The 17,374-nt window shown below is 43.2% G+C and overlaps 1 protein-coding gene and 1 long non-coding RNA gene across 3 annotated transcripts in view; one reads left to right on the top strand and one right to left on the bottom strand.

The window, feature by feature from the left end:
• LOC104998827 overlaps positions 1-5,452 on the bottom strand; it is a 30,327-nt gene extending 24,875 nt beyond the window's left edge. Inside the window, exons 1-2 of the long non-coding RNA XR_826514.1 lie at positions 5,369-5,452; positions 886-1,022 (exon numbers count right to left, since the gene is read on the bottom strand). This is a non-coding gene — a long non-coding RNA (uncharacterized LOC104998827). The remainder of the gene's footprint in view (positions 1-885; positions 1,023-5,368) is intronic.
• A 94-nt stretch (positions 5,453-5,546) lies between these two features.
• Positions 5,547-15,761, top strand: DYRK3 (dual-specificity tyrosine-(Y)-phosphorylation regulated kinase 3). Of its 2 annotated transcripts, none has more exons than XM_010854206.1 (3): positions 5,547-5,803; positions 7,816-7,927; positions 13,945-15,761. In XM_010854206.1, exons 1-3 carry the CDS (start codon positions 5,727-5,729, stop codon positions 15,517-15,519), a joined length of 1,764 nt encoding a protein of 587 aa, XP_010852508.1. In that variant the 5' UTR covers positions 5,547-5,726; the 3' UTR covers positions 15,520-15,761. The 2 variants fall into 2 exon arrangements, with proteins under 2 accessions (XP_010852508.1, XP_010852509.1); XM_010854207.1 differs by having other exon boundaries at positions 5,762-5,841.
• The last annotated feature ends 1,613 nt before the right edge of the window (positions 15,762-17,374 follow it).

Consider the following 17,374-nt stretch of genomic DNA (forward strand, 5'->3'; position numbering starts at 1 on the left):
TCATTGGAAAAGACTCTGATGCTGGGAAGGATTGGGGGCAGGAGGAGAAGGGGAAGACAGAGGATGAGATGGCTGGATGACATCACTGACTCGATGGACGTGAGTCTGAGTGAACTCTGGGAGTTGGCGATGGACAGGGAGGCCTGGCATGCTGCAATTCATGGGGTCTCAAAGAGTCGGACACGACTGAGCGACTGAACTGAACTGACTGAACTGATTTCCCATTTTAAAGCTGAATTTGTCAGGGCTAAGATTACTAATAAAATTGTGTGGTAGGCCAGCAAGCTACTTGGTAGCATAAGTCCTCTAGGCATCACCCTAGAGTTGTTTTAGCCCCCTTACAAGGCTCAGTTTCTCCCTCAAGTGGTCCAAGACCACTGTGAATGCTCAGATCATTGAATGACCAATTCTTATACATGAATCCTGGATGAGCAATCTTTTAACTAGTAAGTGTGTTTCCCTATGGGACCACTGCACAGTATGAAATCCATAAATTTCTCAGTTGCTGAGAAAGCTTTAACTGACTGAGAGGGATCTTGTCCCTCTTCTTTGGAGCAAAGCTCTCATGTAATATCTTCATTTTTATCCTAACATATTTTAAAGGCAGCCAAATTGAGGGAAAGAGTCAGATCAGTTAGTCTCTTACCTAACTACTCAGCCCAGACCACTCAGTGAATTTCAACTGAGCAAACCCCAGTGTCTTTCAACTTCTCCCCACTCAGTATCTTTCAACTGGATGGGTGTTTTCCCAGTGTCTTTCAACAGACTCCACCTCCCCTCACCAATATCTTTCAGTTGAGATGGGCAGGTACCTGTTATACGCCTCCAAATGAAACTCAGAACCATCAGCCAATACAAGAGGGCCAAGAACCAGAACAGACTCACCCAAATTGTCTTGCATTTCCAAGGAGGTGAATAGGTACAAGAGGCCTCTGCTGATACCAATATGCCAGTTCCTTGTAGAGTTTAGGTAAAGGAGAGAAGTTCCCTTTAGGTCCCTTCATGGTCGTTAAAAATATGGACTGGAAAAAAAAAATGTACGTGAAAGTTGTGAGTTCAGTTTCATTTGGGGTAAATGAGGACTATAGCCCAGAAGACAGCCTCTAAGATAACTCTGAAGAACTGTTCTGAAGAGGTAAAGAGAGAGGTCACATATACCAATATGTGATATTGGTCAAGCACATATTTTGGCAGAACGTTGTTGCTAGTCATGAGGAGTAGATGTTTCCATTAATGATTTTAGTGATTCTTTCTCTAGATATGAGAAGAAATCAGGCTCATAAAATCTCCTGACAAAGTCTAACTATCTGAAGGCCTGTTGTGCTACTTTTTCCTAGAGTACAGAATGCCTCATTCCTGATCTCTACCCTAAACTCCTTTCAGGATGTATTGAAGGTCAGCAACTGCAGTGGCTAGAGACTTCATTTTTGTAGTGCCAGATTGTGTGACAATTTTCAGTTGACACCACACACCAGCTGTGTGAACCTGCACAAGTCATTCATCTTTGAGAATGTCTTCTGAAGTGTAAAATGGGGATAATACCTATCTCACAGGACTTGCGTAAGATTTAAATGAGAAAATATACATAAAGTACTTCAGATAGTACCTAGAAAATAATAGACTTAATTAATGGTAATTATATTAGAAAGAGTCCTAGTTTAGGTTTTAAGAATTCGGAAATGTAGTTTCATATGTCCCCTCAGTCATGTAGGTAGAACTAAATTGGGAAGAGTAAGTGAGAAGTGACAGATATTTGGGGAAAAGATAAATATTTCTGGGGTTAGGGATTAAGAAGGAAAAACTTCAGGATTTAGGAGATATAGAACAAAGTGTCTACAGTATTGGAAGACACAAATAGATTTTATTTGTTTTGTTGTTGTTTTCAAGATTCAGAAGGATTAATAGGGGGAACTTTCAAAGCTTGGGGAAGAGAGAGAGGAGGAAGTACAGCAAGTGAAACCATGAAGGCCCCTATGGGTCTGCTGTGGGGCCCTCCCAGGTACAAATGCTTTCCATGTCACCAGTTTCTTGTCTGTAATAAATAGGCATCATTCAGCCTCTTTCACTTTCCCTGAATTCCAATGGGCAGATTCGAACAGTTGCTAATCAGGGAAGAGATAGATTGAAGAAAGAAAGGAGGAGCAATCAAGAAACAGTAGTGCAGTATGGGGCAGTTACTCCTTGGAAGTAACTTGGAAGTAACACTTACTCCTTGGAAGGAAAGTTATGACCAGCCTAGACAGCATATTAAAAAGCAGAGACATTACTTTGCCAACAAAGGTCCGTCTAGTCAAGGCTATGATTTTCCCAGTAGTCATGTACGGATGTGAGAGTTGGACTACAAAGCAAGCTGAGTGCCGGAGAATTGATGCTTTTGAACTGTGATGTTGGAGAAGACTCTTGAGAGTCCCTTGGACTGCAAGGAGATCCAACCAGTCCATCCTAAAGGAAATCAGTCCTGAATATTCATTGGAAGGACTGATGCTGAAGCTGAAACTCCAATATTTTGACCACCTGATGCAAAGAGCTGACTCACTGGAAAAGACTCTGATGCTGGGAAAGATCGAAGGCATGAGAAGGAGATGACAGAGGTTTGAGATGGTTGGATGGCATCACCGACTCAATGGACATGAGTTTGAGTAAACTTCGGGAGTTGGTGATGGACAGGGAGGCCTGGCGTGCTGCAGTCCATGGGGTCGCAAAGAGTCAGACACGACTGAGCGACTGAACTGAACTGAGATGAATTTAAACCTAAACCACCAACAGGCTTTTCATCACAAAATTCCAGGTGCATGTGGTTACAGGAATATTTTCTTAATCTATACATTTAAAACTGTTACAAACCCATTTTGAATGCTTTGATTTTTGAAGACTCAGGAATAGTTCCATTTTTTGTTTGTTTATTTATTATAGGTTCCTTATTTTGCAAATATATTAGAACTGGCTTCAAAGAGCAGGCAAGTATCTTGTATGATATTTAGCCAATCCATAATAGGTAAATCTGGCTGTAGCTGCCCTGAGAGAGACAATGGAAATATTAACCACTCTTAGGGGGAGCTTGGGAGTGTAAGCAGATAGGGTAGGATGGTCCTTGAAGAAGAACCAGGCAAGGCTTTTTTGACCGAAGCCATTTGGTGATCTAGGTCTGGCCACAATGTTTGCCCCTGAGCAGGTCTCAGTAATCAATGATCTTAAGAGAAGAAAAGAATGAATAAACATTGCCTGTTATTAGGCAAGAGAAATTGTAAAGACTCCCAGTTCTCTTTCAATGACAAAGATTAAGCTGAAGTGCTCAACAACCAGATCTACTGGAACCTAAAGGATAATGATGTTGACCTTTTATAAACTATGACTTCAATCAACTAAAGCTTGAACTCTGTCAACCACCCAAGCCCTTTCATGAATATACTTAAAACTTCCCCAGTTTTGCAGTTCTGGGAGACACTGCTTTGCGGAAGATCCCCAGTGTTCTCCTTACTTGCTGCAAGTAATAAATCCTTCCTTCTCTCTCTCTGACTTGGTTGGGTCTTGTGGCTCAACACCCACCAAGAGGTGAACTCAGTATGGAGGCTCCTGCTGGCTCCCTCACTGGGCTTTAATCCAGTCACACTGTTATGAAACAGGGGCTCTGAAGAAATTACTTGGGTCACTAAGGTCAGAGACTCATAAAGTTCCAGCATCCTCAAGGAATCCTCACTCCCTTGACCTTAAGGTTAACAGACTAAAGATAAAGGAGTCCTCTGTGCTTCCCACCTCAGGGGCAGGAAGAAGAGCAGAAATGCTTCAAGAAGGCTTATGCAGATATGTCTTGAAACAGACTTGGAAAGATCAGTGATTCAGAATGAGGTAAGCAAACTTGTTGAGGCAAGTCCCATTCAAATGTTCAAGGCAGTAAAGTGGTCTGAGGTGTCCACAGAAGTACTAAGAACAATAATTAAACAGAATTTCGCAATCTTTTCCAAACCTTTTGCTGCCATGGGACTTTTCCTTCAAACAAGCTTCTGTCGGAGTCCAAATACAAACCCATGTGAAAGCAGGTTGCTCTAGTTTCAGAAGGGTCGGGGAGGGGTTGGGCACGGTTAAAAAAAAAAAAAAAGTCTATTAATAAAATTAGAAAATTGTAAATCATCATGGGAGAAAACCTTTGAATTCATATTTATATCATAGTCTAAAGAAACACTGATCAGAAAGTGAAGTTCCCCAAACCGACACTTCATTAGTTTTTAAAGTGAAGAGCTTTTGGATTTTAAGGACATTTTTACTTAAGGCTGGAGAAGGAAATGGCAACCCACTCCAGTACTCTTGCCTGGAAAATCCCATGGACGGAGCCTGGCGGGCTACAGTCCATGGGGTCGCAAAGAGTCGGACACGACTGAGCGACTTCATTTACTTAAAGGCATGGGAATAGGGAATATGATTTTTAGTCACATGGAAATGAGCCTTGGATGGAAATTTTCAGATTTAAGGACTGTGTTCTGCAGGCCCGGGGCAATGAGTCCCCAGGCCCCACCAGGTGGCGCGCATATTCGGCATTTCCAGAACGTTTAGTTCTCTAACTCTAGGGTCAGACGGCCTGCCTCGTGCTTTGTAGGTTTAGGAAATCCGATTGGATGTCACGCTGGAGAAAATAACACTTCCGTTCTTCTGTTGTAAACTTCTTCCCTTTCACTTTCGTCCCAACTAGACAAATCCGCCTAACCTTGGTGTTGCCAAGGCGTCTTAACGTTTCAGAAAAGGAAGGGGTAAAAAAATCCCAGCCATTCCAAGCAGTAAGACCAGAAGAACCTTCTGGCGGCGTCTGGCGCACCAGGAGGAAGCCTGGGAAGCTGGAGACGTTTTAGTTTAAGGCTTCGCCAACCACGTGATCGTCTCTGGACTCAGTTTCTTCATCTTTAACATGGCTCTGAGCCATACCAGCCCGTGGCATCCGTGGCAGGGTAGTCGGACCAACCTCAGCTTAAGTTATATAATTCCTAGTTAAATCTATGTAAAAGTGGGATGTCATCTGGTATGGTTAAATGAAAACTTTCGTCGCGCCGGAAGTGTCACAGACAAAAATGGGTTTATTATTATTGCTTCCCTTCGTTAACTCATTACCCTCCGGAGGGATGCTCCCTCAGTCTGACAAAGTACCCATTTTCCCCCCTCATTCTTTTAAAATTCATATTCAAGGGAGGTTTTAGAACTCCAAGCTGAAACGTGTTAAGGGACAGATGGCCGTGAGGGGCCAGCGGCACTTCGGAAAGCGAGGGCGGTTACTTCACAAACGCTCCGTCAGGGCCTTTATCCCTCCACAGCCCCGGCCCCCAGCCCTCAGACTGCGGCCAGAGGACCTCCGCCGCCCTGAAGGTAGCCTCCCGCTCCCTACCTCCTGAGGTTGCTCCACAGGCGCTTCCCGGAGGCGCGCCCCGCGGCGGGGAACGCTCGGCCCCGCCCCCGTGCGTCACCGCGTACTAGCGCAGAGGCGTTTCCCGGGGCTTGCCGCGGTTGCTAGGCGACCGCGCCGCTCCCCCTCCCGCTTCCCTCCCTAGCTGCTCCCTCTCGCTCTTCCCGACCCGGGCCAGTTCCGAGCGAACGCGCGCGGGAGTCGCCCAGTGTCCAGACGAGATTCCCCGGGGGCAGCGTCGCGGCCCGGGAGGCAGCCGCCGCGGCGCAGGTGGACGCCGCCCGCTCGCCCGCCTCTCCAACCGCCGCCCCTCCCCCCCAGCGGGGTCCCGAGCTGCGGGATGGGAGGCACGGCTCGCGGGCCCGGGCGGAAGGATGAGGGGCCGCCGGGGGCCGCACTCCCGCCGCAGCAGCGGAGGTAACGGCGCCGCGGGCGTAACGGGCTGGGGAGCCCCGGTGAGCGGGGCGGGGATGGGCGGGCTGGAGGCTGAGCGAACCCCCAGCGGGAGGGTTAGGGAAGGGGTCTGGCCCGCCGCCTTCTTCTCCATCCGCTGCCCTCCTCCCCAGCCCAGAGGGGGAGGAGGCTAGGGAAATAATTCCACCCTGGGGTTCTCTCTGAAGCCCTCGATCGGGGATGTACGGTCAAAAAGTCCAAGAATCTGGGACTTGGTAGGGCTTTTTAGCAAACTGGAGGGGATAAACAGGGATAACCGAGGACTTTGCCGTGAGGGGTGTGGTCTGGCCTCGGGGTGCAGGTGAGGGGCTCTGCCTGGTAGGGCTTTTCTGTGGATCCTGTTTTGAGAGTTTCTCCACCTTACATTGTATTTTACACCTTAATAGAAGGGACCCCCCCCCCACACCCGCTCCCCACTTCATTTGCATGGACACTTCCTTTGGCTCTTTATAGGAAATCTTGTAGGTCTTCCATCTGTCTTTCTCTGTAAATGTGGACGTCTGTCCTATTGTGTTTGTTTTATTCCTGCTGTTGGCAAAGAATCAGTCGCATCCAGAATTTTTGGTTCTTGTCAGTGAAGCAGTTCCCTTTAAAGACTTTATTCTATCAGAACGTGACTGTTTTTTTAAAAAGAGAACATTCCAAAAATATTTGTAGTGGGTCGTTAGGGTTTGTATTTTGAGCTTTTAAAAAACCTCTATTTCTGTAACACATTGATTAAGAAAACTCTAGAACTAATTCTGCAAAACAGTTTTTACAAGCCACTGAATTATTGCAGCGTGCTTTTAAAGATTAAAAAAGTTCTTCCCTGGCAGTTGGGTCATTATCATTGCATTCATAATATATCATGTAAAAATGATACAATGAAGTGCTGATGTGTGTTACTGGAAATCCGTGTTCTTGGTGGCAGATGAAGTACATTATTCAGGGCCATCTTGTGGATTAAAGAAATCTCCGTCTTTTGTTTTGCCTTCCAGTGGTGGAGGCAGAGTTTTAAACAGAGAAATAATCTGTAATCACTTGGCATTTAGCTTCCACCATCCACTGGAAAATTAAGTGGATAAAGATGTGAAATGCTTGTAATTTAGAGAATTTCTTTAGTATTTGTTGTAGAATTCACTGTATTTTTCTATAAATTAGGTAGAGGTTAAGTAGGTAAGTAAAGAGAAGACAGCCCTAAGAAGGCCTTTTATTACTTGCTTGTAAGACCCAGAAAGGTGTAGACTAGAACTATTCTTCGCTTTACAACTGTGTCGAAAATGGCTCAGAGAGGGAGCTGGTGTAGCCAGTTTTAGAGCTGAAATTGAAATCCATGTCTCCGACTTTGAAAATACAGTCCTCCGTCTTGTTTGTTCTAGTTAGCTTTTAGGCTTCAGTATTTAAACTAGTCTTCAAGTAGTAAGTTAAATGAGATCCTTTGATAGTCCCTATCCTTAACAACATTCAGAAAATAAGAATTATTTTCAACCATTTCAAAATACAAACCTAGAAATACTTTTATTTCTTTAGATACAAAGAGAAAAGTTGGATTTCCTCTCTTCCTTTGCTTCCTCTGTAGTTTGTGTTCATTGCCAAAATTCGAAGTGACCATTTTTTTTCCCACCATAATCATTTTTATTGGGATATAATTGCTTTACAATGTTGTATTGGTTTCTGCTGTATAACCATCTGAATCAGCTATAAATATACATACATATATCCCCTCCCTGCTGAGCCTCCGTTGTAGGTCCCCCACCCTAATCCCACCCCTCTAGATCATCACAGAGTGCCGTCTGAGCTCCCTGTGCTATATATATACTGCAATTTCCCACTAGCTGTCTGTTGTACACATAGTAGTGTATATACAGAGGGGACATTTGTTTGTATTAATTATTCTTTGTAGAAGATAAGAAGTAGTTAAAACACAAGGTGTTTGGGAAATACAAATTTACTTACTTTAGTTACTGACAGATTTTATCTGTAATCCTTTCAACTAGATTGGGGGATGGTGTCTATGATACCTTCATGATGATAGATGAAACCAAATGCCCACCCTGTTCAAATGTACCCTGCAATCCTTCTGAACCACCTCTACCCAGAAGACTAAATGTAAGTAAATGAAGTAATTCTTTGAGCTTTGATGATCCTCCTGAAAAGGAGGAAGATCTACTTTGAATGATCAAGGTACAGTTATATCTCACTGGTTAACCCAGGCTCTTCTTTTGTTTCTTCTTGGTTTCTCTTGACTTTGAAATAACAGGTTCTGAGGTCCAAGTTTAGCTTTTCAGAATGATTTTGATTTGGAACCCATGTATTTATTCCTTCCAATCACTGGGATAAACAGGAAAAAAAAATAGCATGTTACTTTTGTCTAGATAATGGTTATTTTTTTAATAGAATGATAAATATATAGAGTATATTATGATGGCTCATTTTAACAAAAACAAGGAACAGAAAATACCTCTGACCCTTAGAGTTATGTTTTTTCTGCAAGGTAGAAATGCAGTCCTAGCTTATTAGTATGCTTAAGAGAACCATTTTATAGATCATAAATAAAACTTAATCAGTACAGTTTGGGTTTTAATGCATTTATTCATTTTGGAGCTTGCAGGCATTTAGCTTTTGACACCATTTTATTAAGGTAATAAAAAAAACTAATTCTTATTCCCTTGGCACACATAGAGTGGTAGGGAGAGTGGGGTTTGGACAAGTTCCATGACAGGGAGAAGCTATCCTGTGGTTTTAAAATTTGCTGCATGTAATCTAATGAACAAATTGAATAATTGAGCTGACTAATTTATCAATAATTCTCCTTCATATTTCTGTTTAAGACCTAAAATTATTTCTATGTAAAGAACTTCTTGCATTTTCCATAGTCCTTTCCAGCTGTTTTGTCAGCTTTGCCACTAAAAATCAACTTTTTCACAGCTTTCAAGGCTCATAATATTACAGAATATGGACTAAATATATCTGGAAGGCCAGTAACCCTATTTTTAATCTCCTTTCTGGAGTGCAATAAGTTTCCTTTCCATTCTCTGCCAGCTTATTTTTATAATATATAAAAACTTCTGAAAACTCCAGAACCATATATGTAGTCCTTGTGTTGATGATCAGATTTCTCAGTTACTTGCTGACAGTTAGCATATCTCTATAGGAAACTTTTGCAGTTGGTCATCAGATCAGATCAGATCAGATCAGTTGCTCAGTCGTGTCTGACTCTTTGCGACCCCATGAATTGCAGCACGCCAGGCCTCCCTGTCCATCACCATCTCCTGGAGTTCACTCAAACTCATGTCCACTGAGTCGGTGATGCCATCCAGCCATCTCATCCTCTGTCGTCCCCTTTTCCTCCTGCCCCCAATCCCTCCCAGCATCAGTCTTTTCCAGTGAGTCAACTCTTCGCATGAGGTGGCCAAAGTATTGGAGTTTCAGCTTTAGCATCATTCCTTCCAAAGAAATCCCAGGGCTGATCTCCTTTAGAATGGACTGGTTGGATCTCCTTGCAGTCCAAGGGACTCTCAAGAGTCTTCTCCAACACCACAGTTCAAAAGCATCAATTCTTCGGCACTCAGCTTTCTTCACAGTCCAATTCTCGCATCCATACATGACCACAGGAAAAACCATAGCCTTGACTAGATGGACCTTTGTTGGCAAAGTAATGTCTCTGCTTTTCAATATGTTATCTAGGTTGGTCATAACTTTTCTTCCAAGGAGTAAGCATCTTTTAATTTTATGGCTGCAGTCATTATGTGACTTAAAATACATTTTAACTAATTTTTTAAATTAAGAGCTAAGTCATTTATTAATTGATATAAATTATGTATAATTTATAAATATTTTATAAAAATCCAAAATTTTATAAAAACTTGTAAATTTTTAAAAATAAAGTCACATAATTATTTATAATATACATTATTTTGGAAAGAATGCTAGAGAATTTGGAGATGATAATTGAATATAGATAATAGGCCATTTTAACTTTAGCACCAGCCATTAGTTGGCCAGTGCTAATCACTGTGTGTGTGTTAGTTGCTTAGTCATGTCTGACTCTTTGTGACTCAGTGGGGTGTAGCCCACCAGGCTACTCCATCCATGGGATTTTCCAGGCAGGAACACTGGAGTGGATTGCTATTTCCTTCTTCAGGGAATCTTCCTGACCCAGGGATCAAACCCAGGTCTCCTGCATTGCAGGCAGACTCTTTACCATCTGAGCCATCAGGGAAGCTGTCTAGTAGGGCAATTAAATTGTGTTTCAGGATCAAAATGAATTTTTTTACTCTATGATACTCACAGTAATACAATTTCAGAAACACAAGGTTTTATGTTCTAACCCAATGATGTCTTTGCAAACTTTGCTGAAAAAGTACTTTTGAGGGCTTCCCTGGTGGGCTAGCAGTTAAAAATCCGTGTGCCAGTGGAGGCGACACGGGTTCAATCCCTGGTCCAGGAAGATTGTATGTGCTGTGGAGCAACTAAGCCCGTGTACCACAGCTACTGAGCCAGCACCCAGGAGCCTGTGCTCTGCAACTAGAGAAAGCCCACACATAGCAGTGAAGACCCAGCTCAGCCAAAAATAAATAGATAAATTTTAAAAGAAATAAACCTTTTTTTTAAAGTGCTTTTGACCTCTTAGTGACACTTGTAGCTCATTATGCCATGACTCCAAGACCCTGCTGCTCATTTCACAAAGGTTTTTAGCTTCGTTGTTTATCCGAGATGCCTTACATTCTCATTGTAAATAATAAATCATCTGCTCCTAGGCTTTTAATAGGTTAGCTTTGTGTTGCAGAGATTTAGGGTCGAGAGTGAGAGGGTGGTGTTCTATAACTACTTTAACATGTGTGTGGAATTGTAGATTCTTCTAGAACAATGAAAGAAAGATTTTATTTATAGCACAGCAGATTTGATACATAATTGATTCAGGCCAGTATTTGAGTTATTTACAAGAAAGGAAAGAAAGCTAAGAAAAGAACCCCTCCCTGTGTGGAAAAATTCCTTCCTGGAATTCTTCAGATGCATTGGAGATTCAGAACTTGACAATCCATGGGGGCCTAGACCTGAAGTGTTGGGTTCTATTCTGGGAGCTGTGCTTGCACAAAGTGCAGCCTCTGTTGAGAACGTGGGATCACAAGCCGTGTGACGTGGAGGTTGTGATGGGGGATGATGAGTCTACAGAAAAACAGTGGGGCAGAACAACCCTTTTAGGTATCTGAAGAGCTTTAGCGTGGAAATTTGGACACTCCTGTGTAAGTCTAGAGAGCAAAGTAGTACTTAAATTGCAGAGAGATTTAGGCTCATTTTAAGGAACAACCACGAGTCAGCAAATCCAAATGACGTCTTTATTGTAATAGTTTTATGACAGTTAATTTTCTGCTGTATATCTGTTCTTATTAACGTTCTGTACCTGAGACCCTCTCTTGATCACAAACAGAAATGAAGACCTCAAGAGCCAGGGCAGCCTTCCTTGTAGGCAGAGTTAGGTGAAGTAGCCAGGGATGGACCCTGGACCACAGATAGCTTTCCTACCAGCTTGTCGAGTTCCTAGAAAGTCATTCCTTTGGGTTAAGATACTAATCTTCTATTAAAGTTCAAATAGCTCTGGAGAGGTAGCACATTAAATTGTATAGCAAGTTGCAAGCAGGTTTTATGTGGGGGAGAAAGTGGGTGAAGTGTTTCCGTGCATCCTAAGAGAAGCCCAATCAAGGAGCCCTTCTTGGAGCAGAAGGCATATTTAATGCCAGACATCTGGTGGAGGGGGAGTCTGGAGCCACAGAGGAAGGCACCGCAGAGAGACAAGATAAGCAAATGGGGAAGGGAGGGTGTATCAGGGTTTAAACTTTACTGTGTTGAGAATTTTCCCTAATTGTTATCAGTATTTTTAACCTGTTTTATCATTTGTGAAGGTCTTTCACATATATTATTAATTGATTCTCATAACATACTACAAGGAGGTATTATCAACATTTTACAGATGGAGAAACCAGGGCTAAGAAACTGGTCTAAAGGTTTTCCCTGTCCTGGGACCAACAGTTTTTGAGCAGTGTAGCCACCCCAGCCAAGGCCTCTGACTTCATATTTTTTAAGAATGTGTCCCCAAGACTTTAGAGTAAATATTTAGATGCGTTTAGGTTAGATAATAAAAATGTTAAGGAAAACTTGTTGAGATGCATGCAAATGTTCAGTTTTGTTGTGTATATCTAGCTAAAATCAAACAATTATAATTGTTCAGTTCAGCAAAGCATGTCTCCTAATAGACTGTAGAGCCTTGAGATGACCTGTTTTTTGGTGATCTCAATTGTTCACTACTGGTATAGTAGTAGTGAACATCCCTAAAAACATGAATAATTATTTGACTTAATTGATGATAAGAAAAATGTTGCATTATATTTACATTTTAACACTTCTTGACTAGTGATCATTCTCTGTTTTGGTATCAGTGATCTCTCCTGGTCCGTATCTTGCCTCTTTATTTAGAAACCCAATGTCAAAGTATGGCTACAGTTCTACTGGCTGCTTTGCTTATGTGTAAGATGGTGCAATGCCTCATTTTTGTAACTGTAGTACTCTATAAATGTTTAAATTAATTATAGGACCTAAAAGGAACAGGCCGGAACTAATATCCTGCTTTTGTAACTAAATTAGGGTCTGTCTAGATATGCTGACACTTAATTTTTTCATCCCCTTTTTTGTTTTTATCTATATTTTTATTTATATAGATGATAGATTAGGTGTTGTTTATTTAGGTCTTGTTAAAATTCTGTTTTTTAAATGTTTGGCCACTTTGGATCATTACCTTATAATTTGTATCGTATTTTAAGAGATCCTAACTATAGCTCAGAGCTCCCCTGAAATGATCGTAGAGGCTCTCAGACACATCAGGGGTACAGTTCTTCAGATCCATTAAAAAAAATTGTTTTTGGAACTATCCTGGAATTTTTTTTTGAACAGCAGATTTAGCATTTTTTTCCCTTTTTTTCTTCTTAGCACCTTCTTACATTTTTCTCTTTTTCATGGTGTTTGGTTTTTTTGCTCTTTTTCTCCCATCTATTTTCAAAGAATCTTATTTCAGAGATACTCAGTAAGTAGAATTTTCCTCTGTGTGTTACTATTCCTTGCAGAAAAAGGTGATGTAAAATCAAGTAAAAAGAGTTGAGTGCCTCTGTCGTGTAGGCTCTTGCTGAGGATGAGTGGTGTATATGTCTGTGAGCCTGGGAGAGAGAGAAGGAAAGAAGTAGGCTATCTTTATTTAGGAAAGGCCCCTTTCCACAGGGGCCTTGGATTCTCACTGTTCCTCATCAGATACAGAAAGAATCTGCCTCAGTGATCTCAAGAGTCTTCTCTGGATTAGAATTTTGTGATTGGGTGAAGGGAGGTGGAAAGATGGAATAATTTATTTGGGGCCCCGGGAGTAGATGATGAGGCCTTGGTTGATTGCAGGCCACGATCAGCACTCAGGCCCTACTGGAGGGTTAGAGCAGACACCAGAAGCTGGCACCAAGTTACAGTAACCTTCCGACTGAGTCAGAAGCCCTGGCTTCACATCCTGCCTCTGTCCCTTTATCACTTACAGAACACTGTAATATGCATTATTTTGTTCCTGATACGTGCCCTTAAGATTTGGGAAGATACTTGAAACAAGTGTGAACAGTGTAGGGCAGTATGTATATAATCAGGTGCCAGATTATATGGCAGATGGGAAAGCTACAGTTAAGACGTGAGTGGAGCCACAGTTAGTGTGGGCTTGGAGTAGCTCTGAGTAGGAGAGAGAGGGGACGAGAATTAGGCTTTGACAGAGTATAGGATTCAAGTGGATGCGTTGAAAAGATCCTCAGTCAGAACACACACCTGTTAGCAGGAATGTAGCATGTTTAGGGTATGGTAAGATGACCATCTTGTCTGAAACAAAGCAATATATATGTAGGGAGCCGGGGTGCCCATAAGTCACGGAGTCTAAAGATTAGCATAGCATAAGTTTCTAGGACTGCCTGCTTTTCTCATCTCACTTTTGGGTCTTTTAACTACACATCTGGACATGTTTTGTTGTTTTGTTCAGTCCAGGGGAGGATTCCTTCATCCTTCCACTGTTTTTAGTGACTTTAACATGGATTCATTTCTCTTTGCCATAGATCACCACTGAGCATTTAACAAGAGATCCTACTCAACGCTTCCTGAATGGAGGCGAGATGAAGGTAGAACAGCTATTTCAAGACTTCAGCAACAGAAGAGCTGACAACCTTCAGTCGGATGGTGTCAACGACTCTGAAAAATGCTCTCCCACCGCTTCTCAGGGTAAAAGTTCGGATAGTTTGAATACAGTGAAATCCAGCAGCTCATCCAAAGCATCCAAAGCGGTGCCTCTGACTCCAGAACAGGCCCTGAAGCAATATAAGCATCACCTCACTGCTTATGAGAAGCTGGAAATTGTCAATTATCCAGAAATTTACTTTGTGGGTCCAAATGCCAAAAAAAGACATGGAGTTATTGGTGGTCCTAATAACGGCGGGTATGACGATGCAGATGGGTCCTATATTCACGTGCCTCGAGACCATCTAGCTTATCGATATGAGGTGCTGAAAATTATTGGCAAGGGCAGTTTTGGGCAGGTAGCCCGGGTCTATGATCACAAACTTCGACAGTACGTGGCCCTGAAGATGGTGCGCAATGAAAAGCGCTTCCATCGCCAAGCGGCAGAGGAGATCCGGATTTTGGAGCATCTTAAAAAGCAGGATAAAACCGGTAGCATGAACGTGATTCACATGCTAGAAAGTTTCACATTCCGGAACCATGTTTGCATGGCCTTTGAATTGCTGAGCATAGACCTTTATGAGCTCATTAAAAAAAACAAGTTCCAGGGCTTTAGCATCCAGTTAGTTCGCAAGTTCGCTCAATCCATCTTGCAATCCTTGGATGCGCTCCACAAAAACAAGATCATTCACTGTGACCTAAAGCCAGAAAACATTCTCCTGAAACAGCATGGGCGCAGCGCAACCAAGGTCATTGACTTTGGCTCCAGCTGTTTCGAGTACCAGAAGCTGTACACTTACATCCAGTCTCGGTTTTACAGAGCTCCGGAGATCATCCTGGGAAGCCGCTACAGCACACCCATCGACATATGGAGTTTTGGCTGCATCCTTGCAGAACTTTTAACAGGACAGCCGCTCTTCCCTGGAGAGGATGAAGGAGACCAGCTGGCCTGTATGATGGAACTTCTGGGGATGCCACCAGCAAAACTTCTGGAACAATCCAAACGTGCCAAGTACTTTATTAACTCCAAGGGCCTGCCTCGCTACTGTTCTGTGACCACGCAGGCCGATGGGAGGGCTGTGCTTGTGGGAGGTCGTTCGCGGAGGGGTAAGAAGCGGGGTCCCCCAGGCAGCAAAGATTGGGTGACGGCACTGAAAGGGTGTGAGGACTACTTATTTATAGAGTTTCTGAAAAGATGCCTCCACTGGGACCCCTCTGCCCGCTTGACCCCGGCTCAAGCATTAAGACACCCTTGGATTAGCAAATCTGTTCCTAGACCTCTCACCATTGAAAAGGTGTCAGGCAAACGGGTAGTAAATCCTGCAAATGCTTTCCAGGGCCTGGGTTCCAAGTTGCCTCCAGTTGTAGGAATAGCCAATAAGCTCAAAGCTAATTTAATGTCAGAGACGAGTGGTGGTATGCCTCTGTGCAGTGTATTGCCAAAACTGATTAACTGATGGGCAGCAGTGTGCTCAGAGATGCGTATAGATGTATTTTTAATTATCTTGCAAACCTGAAAATGGAAAGGAAAAAAAGCCCATTGGTGGATGTGTTTTTTGTCAATGTAGATTTCTTTTTTTTTAAATAAAGCAAAGCATTTTTATATGACTGTTAAAAGAACTCTTCACAAGGGCTAAATTACCTAACCAGATTGTATTGGCCATCCTGGAATATATATTAAAAGACTTTTTATAGGTCAGTGCATCTTTTGTTATTATTGGCAGGCGTGCATCACCTTCCATATTAAATTCTGTTGGTTTAAATCTCTGCCAGAAAGTATATCCTGATCATTAACTTCTAGACTCCCTCGGCATCTGTTCAGAGGGTTAATCTGGGACATTGCCGTAGTCACAGGTGAGAGCCAAAGCTCGGTCTCTGGCCCCAGCCTGCTGTCTTGTGGGCTCCTGCCAGGTGGAAGGGCTCACAGGAGAATACGAGGTTGGAGGAGCGCCGGGATGCAGGGGGTCTCCTGGAGAAGTCACGTTGCTGCTTCCAAGCGCTCCTTTCAATTCTGTGATGGGTGCTGTTTTTATTTTATGTTGTCATTGTTTTGCCGCTGATTAGTTTCCTGGGCACTGAAAGCATTTTATAGACATCTTGTGTTTGTGCTGAGTCGCTCAGTCGTGTCCGACTCTTTCTGACCCCATGGACTGTAGCCCACCAGGCTCTTCTGTCCCTGGGATTCTCCAGGCACGAACGCTGGAGTGGGTTGCCATGCCCTTCTTCAGGGGATCTTCCCAACCCAGGGATTTAACCCTGGTCTCCAACTGAGCCAGAACATTAAAGGTAACGTCAGCGTGCAAATGGCAGTTGTGCATTTCCATGGATTCTACGTCACGAAGTGACCACTATCGCATAGAGCTGACCACGGCCCCGTTACTTGGACTCCTCTTTCCAGCTGTCTGCCACCTTAATGTGCCACAGTTTTGTCACTCTCAGTGTAAACAGAAGATGATTCCCTGGATTCAGAGTGAGCTTCAGTTCTAAGAAAATCCAAAAACTAACCCGTTTCATTTTTTCTTTTATATATCCTATTTCTGTGCTAAGATTTAAACAGCGAGGGCTAGTAATAAAGTGAATTGCTAGCCAGATGCTTTCCTCAGAAGGGTGGGGAGGGACAGCAGCTAACGCACTCACTGTCTTGTTCTCTTCCCCTGCCCTGCCTCTGCTTCTATCCTCCAGAACGGGGGTCCACCTGAACACTGTCCTGATGGGGTGTCCTGCAGAGTAGACCGTTGCTTTCTCTAATGCTGTTCACAGTGTTACCAGTTACAGTTTTAAGATGGAATTTAGTCTCTGCAGATTCCATAAGATCGGGAGGAGGCTTGTTTTGTTGGACAACACAGAAAAAGAAGGAACATGCCATGGGCACTTTGCTTCAGGAACTTTTGCCCTAAGAGAAGTTTTCCTGACAGCCACAGCACAGGCTATGAGAGCAAACGTCCGGAGCGTGGTCCCAGCCTCTCAGGTGCAAGGCCGCAGGGCAGGGCAAGGTTCAGACGGAGGCCTCAGCCTCTTAAAAGGGGATGTCCTGGTATTTCTGGGGCCTGAGCAACTGTATATTTAAAACCTTAGTTATTTGCCCTACCCCTGGTTTGCAGAAGGCAATGGAATATGCGAGTCCTTTCAGCCCTTTAACTCCTGCTGAATGCTCTGACTTGCAGAGAAGTTGTGTAGAACTCCTGCATTATCTAGGCACAGCATATGTTGAAGTGGTTTTTCCAGTTGTTATCACACAGGGAGACCTGCTGTCTTCAGCAAACTGTTAAAAGGACTGCAACCTCAAACGCGTCTGCCACGTGCTAGATTTCG

Source organism: Bison bison, unplaced genomic scaffold (genome assembly GCF_000754665.1).
Source record: "Bison bison bison isolate TAMUID 2011002044 unplaced genomic scaffold, Bison_UMD1.0 scf7180017864338, whole genome shotgun sequence".
NCBI lineage: Eukaryota > Metazoa > Chordata > Mammalia > Artiodactyla > Bovidae > Bison > Bison bison.

What these genes read in the sequence shown, in the direction of transcription:
- DYRK3 (XM_010854206.1), top strand. Translation starts at nt 5,727, where the DNA reads ATGGGAGGCACGGCTCGCGGGCCCGGGCGGAAGGATGAGGGGCCGCCG. An exon ending in CTCCCGCCGCAGCAGCGGAG is followed by an intron (nt 5,804 to 7,815) that starts GTAACGGCGCCG and finishes CCTTTCAACTAG; the next exon opens with ATTGGGGGATGGTGTCTATG. An exon ending in CTCTACCCAGAAGACTAAAT is followed by an intron (nt 7,928 to 13,944) that starts GTAAGTAAATGA and finishes TCTTTGCCATAG; the next exon opens with ATCACCACTGAGCATTTAAC.